Source organism: Delphinapterus leucas, chromosome 6 (assembly GCF_059928025.1).
Source record: "Delphinapterus leucas isolate spDelLeu-1000000601 "Yukka" chromosome 6, BTC_Dleu_Yukka2, whole genome shotgun sequence".
Lineage (NCBI taxonomy): Eukaryota > Metazoa > Chordata > Mammalia > Artiodactyla > Monodontidae > Delphinapterus > Delphinapterus leucas.
The window spans coordinates 37,170,381-37,191,169 of NC_143134.1; the positions used below are offsets into that span (position 1 = coordinate 37,170,381).

A 20,789-nucleotide genomic window follows, 5' to 3' on the forward strand; every position below is an offset into this window, starting at 1 on the left:
GCCCGCCCCGCCAGTACGGCCAGCTCCTTACGCCCAGCTTGGGTAGCGACCCGGCCCACCAAAGATTCTGACCCCTACCCTCGCGAACCAAGGGCCCGCGGATGCAGGGCGCGATGGCCGCCCCATCCGTGGCCCCGGTAACGCGGCAGATCAGCCGCCGCGCCGCCCCAGCCCCAGTCCCAGACCCAAGCGGCCCCGAGAGCGGGCAGTCCCTGGCCGCCGCCGTGGCCGACCTGCCGGTGCTGGACGCCTCCGGGAGGCGGGTGCTGTTCGGCGCGCTGTTCCGGGAGCGCCGGGCTGTAGTGGTCTTCGTGCGGGTGAGCGCGGGGTGCGGGACGATCCGGAGCAGGGACCTCACCCGCAGGCTGGGACGGAGGCTGCCTCCACGGCCTCCGCTGAGGGGTGGTTACATCGGGCCCCTGGACGGGTCCAGGGCCCGAGAGCGGAGCCCGCCGGGCCTGGCCCTTCCCGTGTTCATCCACTAGAAGCTTCCGGAATGCGAACTGCTCCTCTCGCTTCCTTGAACGGGAATGGAAAAGCAGCCCGCCAAGCCAAGGCCATTTTCTCAGCGAGCGAAGAGGCCTAGCACAGACTGGGTGCGGCCTAATTTCAATGCATATTTGGGCGCCCCGACACCTTTTTCCACCCGTCTTGGGTGTTGTGTTAATTAGCATCACGCATAATGAAGTACTTGGCCCTTTCTGCCCCCGGGGGTGTTAGTTGCTAACTTGTCCTTTTTGCCCGTATTGGGATTTCAGCATTTCCTGTGTTACATCTGCAAGGAATATGTAGAAGATCTGGCCAAAATCCCCAAGAGTTTCTTACAAGTAAGTTTCCTGAGAGTGAGCAGCAGTGAGCCCCGCTTCAGGGCGGCCTTGTGAAAGTCACCTGCCATTTATAAGGAGTGCAACGGGATGAGGTGCGGAGTGCCTCACACAAAAAAAACAAAAACACTCACAAACCCAGATTCTCACCATCCCACACATCTCTCCAACACCTCCAAGAAGGGGAGGCAGGCGTTAGAAGTCTATTTCTGGCCTGTTCATTATTGCCTGGTTATAAACATACTAACCATAATAATAATTTTGATGTTACCTAATAACCTGCCTGTTCTCAAATGTTGATTGATAATGACCAAAAACAGAAATGCTAAAAATATTTCCTTCCCTGTATTTTTGTAATAAAGATACTCCAAATAGTTGTTCGTTATAGGAAAATACTAATATATCTTAAAGGTGAAAATTTGTATTGTTAATGGAATGCGTGTTCCACATTGGTCTGACAACCACATACAGGTGTGTTTCTTCAGGCATATAGAGGTTTGTCCCCAGCTGAGCTTTTGAGTGAACGCATTGGGTAGATTTTGTAAAACTAAGACCTATTTTCAGCAGACCTTATCAATTGAGATGTGAAAGAATAAAATTGTCTGATTAAATAACCCTACTTTAATAGTTTTTATTCTTGTTTAATGTATGCCTTTGGGGGAAGTGTAGAGAACTACTGACTATATTATTTTGAAATTCTTACTTAGCAAAAGAATTATCTGAATTAATTGAACATTTTAGCATACATCTCTTTGCTTTGACTCGCACAATTTTGCTCTTTATACCATTCTTCTAGAAGCCTATAGGTGGCATTAGAATGGAACAAAAGAGTTGGATTAGGGAAATTGTATGAAACATGTGATTTCCAATAATATGTACATGTCTTTTTTCTCTCCTAAAGGAAGCAAATGTCACCCTTATAGTGATTGGACAGTCATCCTACCATCATATTGAGGTAAATATATAGCAAATTGGGACTCTAACAGGTTAAATCTCTTTCAGACGTAAAAACTGTACTATTTGAATCACTAAATGTAGGCTAAATTTGCTAAAATTAAGTCAGATTATCACTATTTTTCTCCCATTTCTTTTTATTAAAATTCCAACTATATTCTTTTTTCAGCCTTTCTGTAAACTGACTGGGTATTCTCATGAAATCTATGTTGATCCTGAGAGAGAAATTTATAAAAGATTGGGAATGAAAAGAGGTGAAGAAACTACCTCCTCAGGTAAGACATGATATGTCTCAAGTAGAAAACACTAATGGTGTATTTCACATTTCACATATGCATATATATGCATAGGGGAACAAATGGTAAATTCATAAATCAGCCTGCTTTTTATGATTCTAGTAAGTGATCCAGATTCATGAGACTCTAAAAGATTCATTTCCTGTATGTAATGACATGGAAGGCTGTTGGCGAAGTACTAAATGAATGAAAAATGCAAGTTGCAGAGCAGTGTTTTTAGTATGATTCCATTTTTGTAAAAATAAAAACCATTTTCATAAAGGTCTATACTATATATGTGTGAAATGAAAAATGTTTTAAAAGATATTGCAATGATTACCCCAAGGCATGGGAATGAGAAAAGTGGCTTTTGAATTTTTTACAATAAGTACATTTTACTTTTGTAATTACAAGAAAAATAATATTGCTTAAGTTAATATATTTTCATACCTCAACACCATGGCTTTGAACGCTCTATGTTCTTTAATAGATGAAATCTTAGTTTTCATTTAAAGCCCAGCTCAAAGGGGCTCTTAATAGCTCTTCAAGCAGAAGCAATTGCTTCCTTCATTGTATTTTAATAGCACCTTGTACTCGATTATATACTCTATAATTGCACTTAAGGTGGCGGGTAGTATAGTCAGTTGAAAAGTTTGATGTTTTATTCATCTTTATATGGTCCATATTCCCTGCCCTTACACAAGTCTTTACAATTAAGTGTATAATAAGCTTTAGGTGAACTATTTATGTATATTTTAGGTAGAAAGAACTTGGCTTCTGAAATACCAAATAAGAGAACTCAACTTGAACTCAAATCACTTATTCTCAACAAATGCTGAGAATGACACCCATGGCACCCACTGTGTTGGATGTTCCTGGGAGGACTGTGATAAAAGACACAGCCCCTGCCAACCCAATGCTCATAATCTACTCTGGGAGACAGAAGCAAACAGTCAACTATATTACAGTTTAGGGCTCATAAAAGGGGAGATCATGTACTGGCAATACCTATAATGCAGAAATGCCTATAACACCAGAAATGCACAGGGAGAGAAGAATCTGGGAAGGCTTCTTAGAGGCGGTGTTGTCTAAGCTCATTCTTTAAGGATTTAGCTGGGTGAAGTGAGGCTGGGAATGGTGCAGCTGACAGAAAGTAGCACGCACAAAAGCACACAGGTACGAAAAAATGTGACTGTTGGAGAAGTGCAGTTCCCTGTGTCTGGCCAGAGTCTAGGAGCCAGTTGGGAGATTGTGTGAGCCAGGGGACTGAGTCTGGGAACATGCCAAGGAGTTTGGATTTGTTCTGGAGGCAGTGGGGGAGTCATAAAAGAATTATATTTGAGTGGAGAGGTGATACAGTCTTGTTGCCCGGTGGAGGAGCAATTGGAATGTTCCAAACGGGAGTCGTTGATATTCTTGACAAGTTTGTAGTAATAGGCTAGAAAGAAATGACACGGCCTGAAGTAGGGATGCAGAGGGACAGATCACAGAGCTACTTATGAGGTAGAGTTGACAGGATCCCTTTACTGAAGTTTTTAAAGAAAGCAACCTAAACTTTATTAAAACCAATGATGAGGTAGCATAAATACAGAATTTGCTCTTTTTTTCCCCTCTCTTTTTAGTATAGGAAATTGCAACAGTACAGATTGTGAACCTTTGTCTTTGGTAGACTGTTTTCCTGTGCTATAGCAGAGTCTCAGCATGTGTAAGGTCTGTTTGTCATTTAGCCACCTTAGATATAAACTGTGAGTTTCACTTTAGTAACACCTCACCATTCATTGCCTCAATAAAGATGTGGAATTGCAAAGAAAACAGTTGCTTGTGATTATAAGAGAGAGTATATTTAAATCATTTAAACTCCTTTGATCTGTGTTAAAGTACTGTATTTCCAAACAGAAAACATTAGGTTCTCACAAAATAATTTTTTAAAGTTCCTGCCTGAAAAAGCACAGATCTCAGAATCAGTTTCAGAATAATCCTACTTGAAAATTATGACACTGAAAATAAAATATAATAATTTAAAATTAATGGGACAGTTTATAAAGACAAAGAGTAAGAAAATAAAGCCACTAAATTCAAGGGAGTAATGGGTTTACCCAGTATTTCATTTTGCCTTACCATAAGCCAATTTATGGTGTTAAAACTACAATGATTACTGTAGACAGCACATAAGCACAATGCAGAAAACATGCCTCTTATAATACTTACTTAATCTAATGTTTCAAGTTAAAATTCTGGTCTTGAGTCCAAGAATCAAACTAAGAGAAAACAATGAAAAACAAGAGTTTTACACATAACTAAATTCATACTAGCAAAATTAGATTGTGCTTTACAGCAAAGATTGTGAAATTCTAGGTTGTGAAATCTTCTTCAATTGAATTTCTAAAATTTCAGAAATGTTAAATGACCCTTCTTCAGACATGAGGAGATAGTTTGGATTTAGGAACATCTATTTTAAGTGTAAAATCCTAAAAAACAGTAAACTTTAGTCCTTTACCGATGTCTCTAAGCTAATGAGCCTGTATTTGTTTCTTGGTGAGATGAATGTCCATCCTAATATAAACATGAAAGAAATAGAGAAGTTGGAGAGATGAAGGAAATAATAGGTATCTGGAAATATTAAGAAATCGGGCAGGTCAAAGGCAGCATAATCATCAAAATAAAAAGCAAAAAGCACTAGTAGGAACCGACTGCAGGGCTGAGGGTTGAGCTCTGTGCTGCGACCCGGCAGGAGAAGATGAAGGGGACTGGTAACTGCTGTACACTGGTGGACACGCACCCGGAGGGGCAGACGGTGGGCAAGAGGACCTGGGCCATGGTGTCTTGCTGCTCAACCAGTCATTCTCTGGCCTTAGAACTGGTGGAGTCCAAAATTTAAAAAAACTAAAAAGACATAAAAGGCAGGGATAGGAAAAAGATAAGTTACAAGAAAGGTAGAGACTGAGTTTCTTTACTCAAAGGGAGTGGAGGACTTCCCCGGTCGCGCAGTGGTTAAGAATCCGCCTGCCAATGCAGGGGACGCGGGTTCGAGCCTTTGTCCGGGAAGATCCCACGTGCCGCGGAGCAACCAAGCCCATGCTCCACAACTACTGAGCCTGCGCTCTAGAGCCCATGAGCCACAACTTCTGAAACCATGTGCTGCAACTACTGAAGCAACAAGAGAAGCCACTGCAATGAGAAGCCTGCGCACCGCAACAAAGAATAGCCCCCACTAGCAGCAACTAGAGAAAGCCTGCGCGCAGCAACAAAGACCCAACCCAGCCAAAAATAAATAAATTAAAAAAATATTAAATTACTTTTTAAAAAAAGGGGGGTGGGGGAGTGGAAGTGAAGTATCAGTTACTGTGAGAAAGGAAATAGAAAAACTGACAGCCAAGCAAAGATGGAGTGGTAGCTATAGTTGCTATTGTTACAGCAAAACCGCAAAGTCTCAGTAGCATAACGTGGGAGAAGGTTCTTTTTTTTCACATTTCAAGAAGGGTATATCTATTGCGTGCTTGTCCAAGCAGCAATTCGGGGACACAGTAGGAAAGACTCAGGCCCTTTCTATCTTGTGGCTCTGCCATTGTCAATCCAGACTTCGAAGGATGTAGAAGAAACACGGAGAATCACTCCCTGAGAGGTTTTTAAGAGGTGCCCTGGAAGTGGCACACATCATTTTACTCATTGGTTAGAGTGTAGTCACATAGCCATACCAAACTCCAGGAAATGTTTAGCTGTGGTCCCAGAAAGAGGAAACGGGTTTTGACAAGCGTATAACAGTCTGTGCCACAACGTCTCCTGAAGAGGAATGTAGTTATCTATTAGTCGGTAAAGAGACTAAACAAAACACAAATGGGGAATTAAAAAGGAAAGCACTACCAGTTTGACAAGTCTGTAGCTGACATTTTTCTGTGGCAGGAAGTGATCTGGGTCTGTCATCACTTCTTCCTTTAAAGCAGTAGTTCTCAACTGGGAACAATTTTGACCCCTCCCCCCAGGGGACATCTGGCATTGTCTGGAGACATTTTCAGTTGTCACAGCTTGGCGAATGGTGGTTGCTATGGCATCTAGTGGGTACAGAGAGCAAGGATGATGGTAATCACCCCACATTGCACAGGACAAAGAATTATCTGGTCTAAAACATCAGTAGTGAAAGGCTGAGAACTGTTCTTTGAAGGAAGAAAAAAAGACAAGTCAAAAGTAAGATGACACATAAGAGAGAGACTGTTTTCTAGAAATACTAACGTTATCTTAATATCTAATCAAATATAAAATGACAACTTCTAAAGACAATTCCTAATATTTCAGGACAGAGCCCCCATATAAAATCAAATATACTCTCAGGAAGCATTCGGAGCCTGTGGCGGGCAGTGACTGGCCCTCTTTTTGATTTTCAAGGAGATCCAGCTCAGCAAGGTGGAACACTCATTTTAGGTCCAGGTAAGCATCAAAGCCCGGCTTCAGCAGTACACTTCTCGTGCTTTTTAGAAGTCCAGAGGCCATCCACTTTCTTCATAAAATAGCCACCATGTAAAGACGGGCAACAGTCAGGATGCTGTGCTTTCATAGGGGTCATCGTTTGTTTTCAAATGCTCCTGTGTATTTTTGATGTTTGTTTACTGGATGTAATGTGGCCATGATTCCATACCTGAGTGATTCCAGGTATTTGGGATAGAAGAAATCAGCAGTGGTTTGGTGACTTGTATGTGGCTATAACACTCTTTAAAAATTTCAGTGGAGGTGAACATTTTCAAATGGGAGAAAACCATCAAGAACTTTTTTTTGTCAATAGAAGAATCAAATCTAGTTATCTATATCTAACAAAACTAGCAGACTTGCCCTATGTCAGAAAGCAAGTCAAGGGGAATTCCCTGGCAGTCCAGTGGTTTGGACTCAGTGCTTCCACTGCAGGGGGCATGGGTTCGATCGATCGTGGTCAGGGAATTAAGATCCTGCATGCTGAGCAGCATGGCCAAAAAAAAAGGAAGCAAGTCAATCCCAGGGGCAGCTTATTCAGTAACAGTTACTCTTAAGCTGCATCCTTTAAATAGCTTTCTTTTTTTATTTAATTTAATTTTTATTCTATATTGGAGTATAGTTGATTTACAATGTTGTGTTAGTTTCAGGTGTACAGCAAAGTGATTCAATTATACTTATAGATATATCCATTCTTTTTCAGCTTCTTTTCCCATATAGGTTATTACAGAATATTGAGTAGAGTTCCCTGTGCTATACAGTAGGACCTTGTTGATTATCTATTTTATATATAGTAGTGTGTATATGTTAATCCCAAACTCCTAATTTATCCCTCCCCCCCACCTTTCCCCTTTGGTAACCATAAGGTTTTTTTTGAAGTCTGTGAGTCTGTTTCTGTTTTGTAAATAAGTTCATTTGTATATTTTTCAGATTCCACATATAAGTAATATCATATGATATTTGTCTTTCTTTGTCTGACTTACTTCATTTAGTATGATAATTCCTAGGTCCATCCATGTAGCTGCAAATGGCATTATTTCATTCATTTTTGTGGCTGAGTAATATCCCATTGTATAAATGTACCACATCTTCTTTATCCATTCATCTGTCCATGGACATTTAGGTTGCTTCCATGTCCTGGCTATTGTAAATAGTTCTGTAATGAACATTGGGGTGCATGTATCTTTTTGAATTATGGATTTCTCTGGATATATGAACAGGAGTGGGATTGCTGGATCATAAGGTGGTTCTGTATTTAGTTGTTTAAGGAACCTCCATACTGTTCTCCATAGTGGTTGTACCAATTTACATTCCCACCAACAGTGTAGGAGGGTTCCCTTTTCTCCACACCCTCTCCAGCATTTATTGTTTGTAGACTTTTTGATGATGGCCATTCTGACTGGTGTGAGGTGATAACTTCATTGTAGTTTTGATTTGCATTTCTCTAATAATTAGCAATGTTGAGCATCTTTTTGTGTGCTTTTTGGCCATCTGTATGTCTTCTTTGGAGAAATGTCTATTTAGATCTTCTGCCCATTTTTTTATTGGGCTGTTTTTTTGATATCGAGCTGCATGAGCTGTTTGTATATTTTGGAGATTAATCCCTTGTGGGTTGCTTCGTTTGGACATATTTTCTCCCTTTCTGTGGGTTGTCTTTTCATTTTGTTTATGGTTTCCTTTGCTGTGCAAAATCTTTTAAGTTTAATTAGGTCCCATTTGTTTAGTTTTGTTTTTATTTTCATTACTCTAGGAGGTGGATTCAAAAGATATTGCTGTGATTTATGTCAAAGAATGTTCTGCCTGTGTTTTCCTCTAGGAGTTTTACAGTATCCAGTCTTACATTTAGGTCTTTAATCCATTTTGAGTTTACTTTTGTATATGGTGTTAGAAAATGTTCTAATTTCATTCTTTTACATGTAGCTGTCCATTTTTCCCAGCACCCCTTATTGAAGAAACTGCCTTTTCTCCATTGTATATTCTTGCCTCCTTTGTGGTAGATTAATTGACCATAGGTGCATGGGTTTATTTCTGGGCTGTCTACCCTGTTCCATTGATCTATAAATAGTTTTACTGATCAATTTGTACCACCTGAAATTCCTTTGGCTTCCCTCTACAGAATGGTTGGGCATTGGATCTCTACCATGTTCAAGTATTGCAGCCAGGGACAAACACCCAAAAAGCCTAAATCACTGTGTTGTAAACTGATTTTTCTTGGTTCTTCTTCATGTTTAAAACTGTTCATATTAGTGAGCGTAGCTTCTACAGGTTATAAAATTAACATTTACTTTAATAAATTCCAGATGTGTATAAGGAAGTCTTTAGAAGGAGGATTTTGACCAAATATCATAACTTTTTTGGTTTTTTACAGCTGGAACACTATAGCTAGCTAAAATCTTTCATTTTATTTAATCTCCCTTTCCCTCTCTCTCATGAATTTACACTAGTTAGACTAGCCAAAAAAAAAAAGCCTTGTTTTATGAGAATATATCCTGTAAATCAGCCCAGAATGGCACTGAGCCATATTTCTGAATGAATTATTTCCATCCTCAGACTTGTAAGGCATTATTTTTTGAGTCCCTCATCTCCAGGTTTCAGCATCATTTGAGCACACGTTCTGTTGTGTGAGGATGAAGAGCACACAGAAAGCATCATTTGTGTGCCAAGTTGGGAGCAGACAATAAAGAGAAAATTTTGATACTACCCATTGGAAAAATTGTAGCTCCTTTAAGGAAAGAGCTGGGTTTACTTACTTATTTATACAAATCTATTACACGGTTGACCAAGTATTTCATTTTGCCTTATTTGATAATAAGCCAGTTTATGATATTAAATCTACAGTGATTACTGTAGACAGCAGATAAATGCAATGCAGAAAATATGCCTCATAATATTTACTAATCTAATGTTTTAAGTTAAAATTCTGGTCTTGAGTCCAAGAATCAAAGTAAACAGAACACAGACTATAAATTACGACTATTTGGGCTTGCCTGGTGGCGCAGTGGTTGAGAGTCCGCCGCCGATGCAGGGGACGCAGGTTCGTGCCCCGGTCCGGGAGGATCCCACATGCCTCGGAGTGACTGGGCCCGTGGGCCATGGCCGCTGAGCCTGCGCTCCGCAACGGGAGAGGCCACAGCAGTGGGAGGCCCGCGTACCGCAGAAAAAAAAAAAAAAATTACAACAATTTTATTTGAGCAGATAAAAGAATTGTGAACATCAAAGTGTATTGTAACTGATTGTCTTAATGCCCTTATTTTTTTCAGCCTCTTTTGGTCTATGGTTATAATGTAGATAGCCTATTAAACCAGTATTTGGGAGTGAATTTTTTAAGGAAGTGATTTATTCTATTATTACATTTAAGAAACAGATGATTTTCCAGCTTGATATTTATGCTAATTCCATATTCTGCCTGTCTGTTTGACAGGATATTTTATTTAATTACATTTAATAAAATCTAACAGACGGTTATAATTTAAGAATCTTTCCCCTTGGATCTCATAAAACATTACGTATTAGCCTTATTTAACGATAATTTTTGTCATGCTTTATTACCTTAATTAAACATTATGTCATTATATAGAGAATATTATGTACTCTAGGTAAATAATGTTTTCTTTTGGACTAATTTAAAGTTAAAATGCTTCCTTGATTCTAGTAAGCAATAAATCTAATGAATAACACTGCATGTCAACCTTTACCTTTTATTCTTATTCTCTTCTAGGTAACAACATCCATTTTATCCACTGTGATAGGAATAGGTTGGATCACAAACACATCAACTCTGTTTTACAGCTTGTAGGAGTTCAGCACGTGGACTTTACAAGCAGACCTTCAGTTATCCATGTGTGACATTACAGACTCTGTCGCTTTCAAACGGACCTTGGGATATGACCTGAATTGTGAGGATCTAGTATACCTGTGCAGTGCCTAACTTGTTGGCTCTTCCCAGCCTTTGAGGAGTTATGAAACCATAAAGAGACCGTGTACCACCAGTTGAATAGCATGCTGAGGGGCATCAGTTGTCAAAAATGTGATATATATTTATAATTTTATAGCTTCTAAAGTTTTATTTTCTATAAAAATTTTTGTAAATTATTTTATTTTTGCAAAATAAAACTTTAAAAGCTATAAAATTATAAATACCATTCTTTATTTTACATTCTGATATATCCATTCAATGAAGACTTTTTTGGCCGTTAAAATCATAAATTCTTTTTTTTTTTTTTTTTTTTGCGGTACACGGACCTCTCACTGTCGTGGCCTCTCCTGTTGCGGAGCACAGGCTCCGGACACGCAGGCTCAGCGGCCATGGCTCACGGGCCCAGCCACTCCGCGGCATGTGGGATCTTCCCGGACCGGGGCACGAACCCGTGTCCCCTGCACCGGCAGGCGGACTCTCAACAACTGCGCCACCCGGGAAGCCCTAAAATCATAAATTCTTATAAAGAACATATAAGGAGAAAGGGAAGCAACCCAAGACCATTTTATCCATTGAGAAAAGCAGTATCTCAAATTCTGTAAACAGTATAATCACATTTTTGTATGTATATGTTTATATTTTTGTATGCTTAGAAAGAAAGACAGGAAGTAAACACACCAGAGTATCACCAGTTAAGTATCTCTAGGTGGTAGGATTACAAGTGTTTTTATTTTCTTTTCCATACATTTTTATATTTCCCAACTATTCTATAATGAACCTGATTCATTTTTTTGGCAAGGAAAAGGTCTTTAAAATGATACGAAGAATATATCCCTACGTAGCAAGTTCCACAGAGGTACAATTATATAGGCTGCAGTCCACAAGTTTCTATCCTGATTGCTTTACTCAGAGGAAATACAGCAGATCGAACCTTCACAGAGCCCGTGCTCACAGCATCTTGACCGCACACCCACCGTCCATTTCACTAGGATTTTGTTTGGGGCAACAGGGGCGGGGGTTGCTGGTAAAAGGAGAAAAATATGTTTTAGATATTTAAGGTATGTATAATCAGTATGCTTTCTGAAAGGAAATTTTAAGAATTGTTTAAAAACCAAAAAAGCTTTGTAATTTAACTGTACACTGTGGTTTGGTTGTATATTCCTGGACAGTTTCTATTTCTCACCTCCAAGTTTCTTTTATTTAGTAGACTATTGTCATCTTTTATTTTTCTGGAATCATAATATGTTTTGTTGGAAGTGTCTCAGGAATTCTGGTGAAAAGTACAGCAAGGGCTTCCCTGGTGGCGCAGTGGTTGAGGGTCCGCCTGCCGATGCAGGGGTCACGGGTTCGTGCCCTGGTTCGGGAGGATCCCACATGCCGCAGAGCGGCTGGGCCGGTGAGCCATGGCCTCTGAGCCTGCGCGTCCGGAGCCTGTGCTCCGCAACGGGAGAGGCCACAGCAGTGAGAGGCCCGCGTACCGCAAAAAAAAAAAAAAAGTATAGCAAAATTAAAGTATTTGTAATTATTAGCAAGTATAATACTGCTTTGAACTTATACAAGCATATGGAGTCATACACAAAATATAAATTTAAAGTGTCCAAAAATTTGAATCTATTTTCATGTGTATATAAATGGAAAATCATGTTTTTAATCAATAAAAATGAGTTATCTTATAAAAGTTAAAATTAAGGTATCTTGTGCTATTTTTTATAGTAAGGAGACTGGTGGCCCAGATCCTTCTACTGATTTTAGACTTAAAACTGCTGAATCATAGCTTACACAAAATTTATATATTTATATTTATAATATACATTATAAAAATGTATACCACATTTTTTAAGATACATAAATGTTCTTTATGTGGTTTCATGGAGGAACAGTTACATAAATACAGTGCAGTAGTAAATTGCCTACCCGAACAAACATTTAATATAAAAATTACTTATAATAGGTGCTGTGAAACATATAAGCATACTCCATATCCAATAATGTACTGGACGCAAAATTTTGAAAAACCTTTTGGTGATAAATATGTAGAAGTGCTGGATAAAAAAATAATAACAAAAAAAAAATAATAATAATAATAACATCTAACAGTTTAGTGGTGCTAATTATTTGCCAGGTACTATTGCAAGTGCTTTACATACATTAGCTCTGTGGAATTGATATTACTATCATCATTGTCATTGTCAACTCCATTCTACAGAACAGAAACATCTTTTTTTTAAGTTGAATTTACAAGAAAGTGAGGAAACTCCACAAGGGCCAAACAGAAGCAGAAACCAGGCTGTTGACCATGTGTTGAAGCCATGGGCTGCTCTGAGGGCTGTCCCCCTCCCAGGAGTTAGAGAAGGCTGTTCCTTGGCCAACTCAAAGGCCTTACACTGTAGAGTTAAAAGTAAGACCACTAAAGCACTACCTGAGACCTGGAACTTCTGAGGGCTATGACAGTGTAAGAATGGGCTGCAGTCAAATCCATCTATAGACCAAGGAGCCCTGTGAGGAAATATGTTGTAAAGTTTCTGCAATGAACCTTTGTGGCAAAAAGAATTTCAGTAAAATGAAAGTTCATGTTTAAATTAAAAATTAAAAAAATTCATTTATTTTTGTTTCTCAAGGAGATTGATAACTAATAGCCTGCATAAAATGTTTGTTCGTGTTGCCATCTACCATGGGGGTGGGGTGCAAAGTGATAACACTGACCACATGAAAACTGGAAGACAAACTTTCTAAAGAAGCAACAACATCTACTTCAAGGTTAAGAGTTATTTTAAGAAGAGTGTTCCAGAAGATGATTTAAGACATGCAGTTGCAGAAGGTACACTTACACATCATTCTGTGAAGAACGATTTTTCATTTAGATCAGAGTTCTTTTAAATTAATTTCACTTATGTTCAATTCCAAGTTTTCTTGTGCACATTTAAAAAGTGAAGTGGTAGCTCTTCATGTACTGGCTCTGTTAGCAGAAAACTCTGAAAACAGTTTCAGGATGCCAGTTTTAAATCAGTATTCTCAGATGCTTCAAATAGAAAATCAGATAAACTCATTCCTTAAAAAGGAGCTTAAAAAAAAAGATTCTTTTTTTTTTTTTTTTTAAATCCAGTTTACAAAATCAAGGCAAAACTTTCGGAAGATGAAATATCTGACAGTATGGTGTGTGCTACTCTAAATTCAGTTTAAAAATTCAACGCTGAAGAAAAACTGATTTGTTTTTGTGGTGACAATATGAACATAGATTTGGATGAATATATATTTTGATAAAAGTAATGTTCATACTATATTAAGAAACCTATGGGGCAGATGTGTTTTGGAATGTGCTGTGGTGCACACATAATTCATAATTAGGTCCAAACAAGCTGTCAATCAAAACAGAGATTATAGTTGTTAAAATTTACCAATTAAAAATTTTTTATTGTGGTAAAATGTATATGACATAAAATTTACCGTTATAAGCATTATTTATTGTAAAGTATACATAACATAAAGTTTACCATTTTAACATTTTTAAGTGTACAGTTCAGTGGCATTAGGCATATTCATATTGTTATGCAAGCGTCACTCCTATCCATCTCTAGAATTTTGTTATCTAATACTGAAACTCTGTACCCATTAAACAATAACTCCCCATTTGCCCAGCCCCCAGCCCCTGGTAACCACTGTTCTAATTTCTGTCTCTATAAATTTGACTGTTCTAGGTACCTCATGTAAGTGGATCATACAATACATACCCTTTTATGTCCGGCTTATTTCACTAAGCATAATATCCTCAAGGTTCATCCATGTTATAGCATGTATCAGAATTTTATTACTTTTTAAGGCTGGATGTTCTTGGGGGTGTGTGAGTGTATGTATCCCATTTTGCTTATCCATTCATCTGGATACTTGGGTTATTTCTACCTTTTGGCTATTGTGAATAATGTTGCTATCAACATTGGTGTACAAATAACTGTTTGAGTCCATGCTTTCAATTCTTTTGTGTATATTCCCACAGCGGAATACCCACAAGTGGGCATTCTGTTTGTTTTGAAGAACTGCTGCATTGTTTTCCATATCAGCTGTACCATTTTACATTCCCACCAGCAATGCACAAGAGTTCCGATTACATACATTTTTCTGTTTTGCTTTTAAAAAAAAAAAGCCATTCTAATGGGTATGAAGTGATATCTCACTGTAGTTTTGACAAAATGTGCCAGTTTTAAAAAATGTATATACAGAGTGATAAGGCAACACAATGTGTGAGAGAAGCTGATGGTGTATAGCAATTTTTTAAAAAGTGAGCATGACACTGGGCACTTTATTGTTGTTGCCCACCATTAAGCAGACATTAGAAATGTTTGAACTGTTGAACAACTGCTCTGGTAAGTCAACCTGTGCTGTCCTCACTGATAGTGAGCTTGTTTTTTTAATGAATCCTGTATGTTTTGATTTCTTCTGTGTAGTAAGTTGGAAATATTTAATGAATTTACTCAATGAATGGTGTGCCAAAAAACTATCACTTTTGAAGCTTTTAGCAAAACTGTGATTGAAAACTAACCTTACAAATAAGAAGACATTGAAATTGGCCCTTAAGAAGAAAACTAAACAAAATAAATAATTGAAAGCTCAAATAAGCTAAAAGATATAATTGTTAAATTCTGTAACTTTTTTTTTTTTTTTGCGGTACGCAGGCCTCTCACTGTTGTGGCCTCTCCCGTTGCGGAAAACAGGCTCCAGACGCGCAGGCTCAGCGGCCATGGCTCACGGGCCCAGCCACTCCGCGGCATGTGGGATCTCTGCGGCATGTGGGATCTTCCCGGACCGGGGCACGAACCCGTGTCCCCTGCATCTACAGGTGGACTCTCAACCACTGCGCCGCCAGGGAAGCCCTATAACTTTGTTTTATAGTTTCTGAACTTATGATAGAGCTCCTATTTTTAACTGGGTAAAAGTGAATTCTGCATCAGAAAGGAATGAAATCTTTTTTAAAAAGGAAAAAAATGCCCTAAGATTTTATAGCATCAAAATGTGAAACATTCAAAAGAATTTTAAGTGGAGAATTTATTTTATGAGTTTCATCTTGTAAAAATTATGTGTTAAAGAAAGGCACTCTGGGCTTCCCTGGTGGCGCAGTGGTTGAGAGTCCGCCTGCCGATGCAGGGGACGCGGGTTCGTGCTCCGGTCTGGGAAGATCCCACATGCCGCGGAGCGACTAGGCCCGTGGGCCATGGCCATTGAGCCTGCGCGTCCAGAGCCTGTGCTCCGCAACGGGACAGGCCACAACAGTGAGAGGCCCGTGCACCGAAAAAAAAAAAAAAAAAAGAAAGGCACTCTGAGTGGAAGCAAAAAATCAGTATCTGAAAATGTTAGGGCTGAATTATTTTCTTTTAATTTTTTATTGGATTATAGTTGATTTACAATGTTGTGTTAGTTTCAGGTGCGAAGTGAATCAGTTATACATATACATATATCCACTCTTTTTTAGATTCTTTTCCCATAGAAGTCATTACAGAGTACTGAGTAGAGTTCCTTGTGCTATACAGTAGGTCCTTATTAGTTATCTATTTTACATACAGTAGTGTGTATATGTCAGTCTCCCAATTTATCCCTCCCCCACAAGTATTTGTTTTTAATATGAAAATATTGACCTGAAAATATCCTTCATTTCGCAAAATTTGTCCTGAGCTTACCAGGTACCTCAGTATCTGTAGAGACTGAATATTCTCAACTTGAAATGTGGACTACAGAGAAAACTCAGATGAAGAGGTCTACAATTCTAATTCATTTAACCATAAAATGCAACGTTAGAGAAGGTTGCAAGGAATTTTATATAAAAGTTAAAAATAATAAAACCATATTGAAAAATACAGTTTTCAGAATATACCAATGATGTAGTATTAGAGACAGATTCAACTTACAAATGGACTAAAGTATATAAACATGGACTAAGCATAATTATTCTGCTTGCATTATTGTTATTTTTATTATTATTATTACTTTTTGCCACATGGCTTGTGGGATCTTAGTTCCCCAACCAGGATTGAACCCGGGCCCTCGGCAGCAAAAGCACAGAGTCCTAACCACTGGACTGCCAGGGAATTCCCTTTTTAAAGTTCAGATAATCAATATAAAAAGTTTTTAAATGTATAGAAAAAATTTTTAATAGTTTTTGAGTAGATTATTATAGGTCCCTTCACACTGAAACAATTGTCAATCAATATTTCAAGAAATTATATAATCTTAATTATTTTGTGGCTTTTTTCACTCTCATATGTTCTGGTTTGGACTATAGGTTATATGGTCACCTTCATTGATGGATGAAGCAAATAAAATAAATTTTAAAAATTAAGGATAAAGAACAGTTGAACAATAGAAATAATAAGCTTGATTTAATTAGCAAATTAAAACAATAATTAAAAGCACCTATCATTCTCAAGAACATAAAACATTAACCATATATTATCCCTTAAAGTAAATCTCGATAAATTTCAAAGACTCAATTTCATACAGACCATGTTCTGTTATCACACTGCAACGAAATTAGAAATCAATAACAACAACAAAAAACCTCTATAGACATTTTTAAATTTAAAAAAACACTGAAAGTCATGGGACAAAATAGAAATTGTGATGGATGTTAAGAATTAGAACTGAATAATGACAATACTCATGGAATTCTTCAGAAATAGTATTTTAATGTAAATTTATACCCTTAAACACTCATATTAGGAAAGAAAAAAAAGGCTGAAAATTAATGTACTAAGTGTTCAACTTTAAGAAGTTAAAAAAGCAGCAAACTAGGGAATTCCCTGGGGGTCCAGTGGTTAGGACTCTGGGCTTTCGCTGCTAAGAGCGTGGGTTCCATCCCTGGTTGGGGAACTAAGACCCCACAAGCCACGTGGCGAGGCCAAAAACAAAGCAACACAACACAAACAAACAAAAGAAACAAACTAAACCTGTATAAAAAAAAAAAAAGGAAAGGAGATAAAAATTAGATTGGCCATTGATTAAAGACACAAAGAAATAATAGAGAGGGACTTCCCTGGTCATCCAGTGGTTAAGAATCAGCCTTCCAATGCAGGGGACACGGGTTTGATCCCTGGTCGGGGAACTAAGATCCCACATGCCGTGGGGCAATTAAGCCTGCACACCACAACTACTGAGCCCGAGAGCTCTAGAGCCCATGCGCCACAACTAGAGAAGCCCACACACCACAATGAAAGATCCTGCGTGCTTCAACTAAGACCTGACGCAGCCAAATTTATTAATAAATTAATGATTTTTTTAAAAAAAGAAATAATAGAGAGATACAACAGGACAAAATCTGGTATTAAGTAGACAAATCTGTGGCAAAACTGATGAAGGAAAAAAAGAGAGTAAGTACAAATATTAGTAGTAAAAAAGGGACATAGCTACATGCATAGTAGAGATTAAAATATAAAAAAACTCTGAATAACTTTATGCCAATAAATTTGAAAATTTAGAGAAAATGACTATATTTTATCTAAAAAAATAGTAACTTTTCAAAAGTCTTAAAAAATATATAATAGAATACTATGTAGCCTTATAACCATTTAAAAATTGAACCAGCAGTTTCTTCTTACAAAGAAAACACCAGATCAAGAGGTAAATTCTACCAAATTTTTACAAGTGAATTCTACCAAATTTTCAAGGAAAAGATACTTCCAATGTTTTTTTTATTGAAGTATAGTTGAATTGCAATGTTTTGATGTTGTATTAATTACTTTTGTACAACAAAGAGACTCAGTTATAGGTATTTCCAATCTTATACAAATTTTCTGAGAATAGAAAAATGAGACTAATTTTACCTTGCTACTTCAATTGGACTAGGACAATAAAAGAAAGGAAAATCATAACTTTGACTCTCCCATGAACAAATGCAAAATTCTTAAAATGAATATTGGCAAGCAGAATCAAACAATATATAAAACACTTAATTTACCACAATAGAGTTTATTCCAGGTATGCAAATTTGGTTTTACAGATAAAAATTAATACAATTCACCACATTATCACATTTAAAGGAGAAAAAATGTATATAGTTATTTCAAAGAAGCAGAAAATGCACATGATAAAATTTAGCCTCCGTTCACATTAGAAAAGAAAACCTTAAGAAATCTAGGAATAAAAGGGAATTTCCTCAATTTGATAAAATCTATCTGCCAAAAACCTACAACAGATATCATATTTAATGAGAAAATGCCATAACTATTCTATTTTTAATATTTATTTATTTATTTGGTTGCACCAGGTCTTAGTTGCAGCAGGTGGGCTCCTTAGTTGTGGAATGCAAACTCTTAGTTGTGGCATGAAAACTCTTAGTTGCGGCATACATGTGCAATCTAGTTCCCTGACCAGGGATCGAACCCCAGGCATTGGGAGTGCGGAGTCTAACCAGTGCGCCACCAGAGAAGTCCCACTATTCCTTTTAAACAAAGGACTATGATGAGACTGCTCATTTTTACTGCTAACATTTGACATTATACCAAATTTCTAGCCAGTTCAAAACCACAAAAAAAACTAACAAAAAGTATAAGAATTAGAAAAGAACTAAAACTCTCATTTATCACATATGCCATAATTGTCAACATAAAAAACCAAAAAGAAAATACTTAGAATTAGTAAGGTACGTTGCTGAATATGACATCAATATTCAAAATTCAGCTGCATTTCTACATACCCTTAATAAATAGAAAACCTAATTTTAAAATCATTTATGGGAATTCCCTGACGGTCCAATGGTTAGGACTCTGTGGTTTCACTGACGATGGCCTGGGTTCAATGCCAGGTCAGGGAACTAAGATCCCGCAAGCCGCGCAGTGCAGCCAAAAATAAAATAAAATAAAATAATTTATAACAGCAATAAAACTTATAAGGGACCCAGGAATAAATCTAATGTGTTAAACCTGAGAAAATTATATAACTTTATTAGAAATATTTAAAGGAGCTGATAAATGTAGAGGTATAACATATTCATAAAGAAGAATTCTCATTATCCTAAAAATGTTAGTTATTCCCAAATTGATCTACAGATTTTTTTCATGGAACTTGAAATGCTCGTTCCAAAATTTATGTAGAAGAGCAAAAAGTCAAGAAAAGCTAAGATATTCCTGAAGAACAACAAGCAAGAAGTGTCTTGTTCTATATCAAAATGCAGAATACAGCCATAACAATTAAGATGGTGTGGAATTGGCAAAATATATATACACAGGGCTTCCCTGGTGGCGCAGTGGTTGAAAGTCCGCCTGCCGATGCAGGCGACACGGGTTCGTGCCCCGGTCCGGGAAGATCCCACATGCCGCAGAGATCCCACATGCCGCGGAGTGGCTGGGCCCGTGAGCCATGGTCGCTGAGCCTGCGCGTCTGGAATGGGAGAGGCCACAACAGTGAGAGCCCCGCGTACCGCAAAAAAAAAAAAAAATATATATATATATATATATATATATATATATATACACACATATGGAATAGAATAGAGAGTCCATACACATACATGGACACTTGATATATGACCAAGTCTATGTTGCATAAAGGATAGAGAACTAACAAATAAATGGTACTGGGATATTTGATTACCATAGGATAAGATAAATACACTAGTGCAATATTTGTAAGCCACTGTTTTTCAAATCACTATTATTTTCAGCTAAATCTAATCCTCTTTAATAGATTCCTAACTCATACCAAACACACAAACTCCACAAGAACTAAAGACCTAAATGTGAAAAACGAAACGTTTCTACTTTTATTTCCTGTAGGAGAATGTCTTTTTGAAATTAGGGTAGGAAAGAAATCCTTATATAAGATTTTAAAGAAAGCAAAAATCATAAGGGAAAGACTGAGACACTCCATCAGATCAAAATCTTCGGTTCAATGGGTAGATAAAAGAAGAAAATAAATTGGGAAAAGATATACACAATGCCTATAACAACAAAAAAATGATTAACATCAAGAATATATCAGAACTTCTACAAATCAGTTTTTAAACAAGATAAACAACATAATAGGACAAATAGGCAAAAGAGATCAATCACTGCAAAATTAGAGGGTACAGTACACAAGATCACCCTCCCTTCTGACACCCACTGCCATTTCAAGGGGGTCCCAAAACCATACTCAGGTTGGATAATTTGTTAAAAGGACTCAGAATTCACTGAAAGCTGTTATACTCACAATTACAATTTATCACAGGGAAAGGATTAAAATCAATAGGTCTTAAAAATCTTTAAAAGATTAAAATGAGCCAAGGGAAAAAGCACATAGGGCCAAGTCCAGGAAAGCACCACATGCAGAGCTTCCAGTTGCCCTCTGCCCTTGGACTCTGGACACTGTTTCTTTCCTGGCACTGATGAGTGACGATAGGCA

The 20,789-nt window shown here is 37.6% G+C and overlaps 1 protein-coding gene across 3 annotated transcripts; it reads left to right on the forward strand.

Annotated features, from left to right (window-relative positions):
- The first annotated feature begins 4 nt into the window (after positions 1–4).
- Positions 5–19,745, forward strand: PRXL2C (peroxiredoxin like 2C). 3 transcript variants are annotated; one of them, XM_022558927.3, is made up of 6 exons: positions 5–317; positions 759–827; positions 1,726–1,779; positions 1,948–2,053; positions 6,434–6,475; positions 10,230–19,745. In XM_022558927.3, the coding sequence occupies exons 1-6, from the start codon at positions 102–104 to the stop codon at positions 10,355–10,357; spliced, it is 615 nt and encodes a 204-aa protein (XP_022414635.1). In that variant the 5' UTR covers positions 5–101; the 3' UTR covers positions 10,358–19,745. The 3 variants fall into 3 exon arrangements, with proteins under 3 accessions (XP_022414635.1, XP_022414633.1, XP_022414636.1); XM_022558925.3 differs by having other exon boundaries at positions 6,344–6,475; positions 10,230–19,473; XM_022558928.3 differs by lacking the exon at positions 6,434–6,475 and having other exon boundaries at positions 10,230–19,474.
- The last annotated feature ends 1,044 nt before the right edge of the window (positions 19,746–20,789 follow it).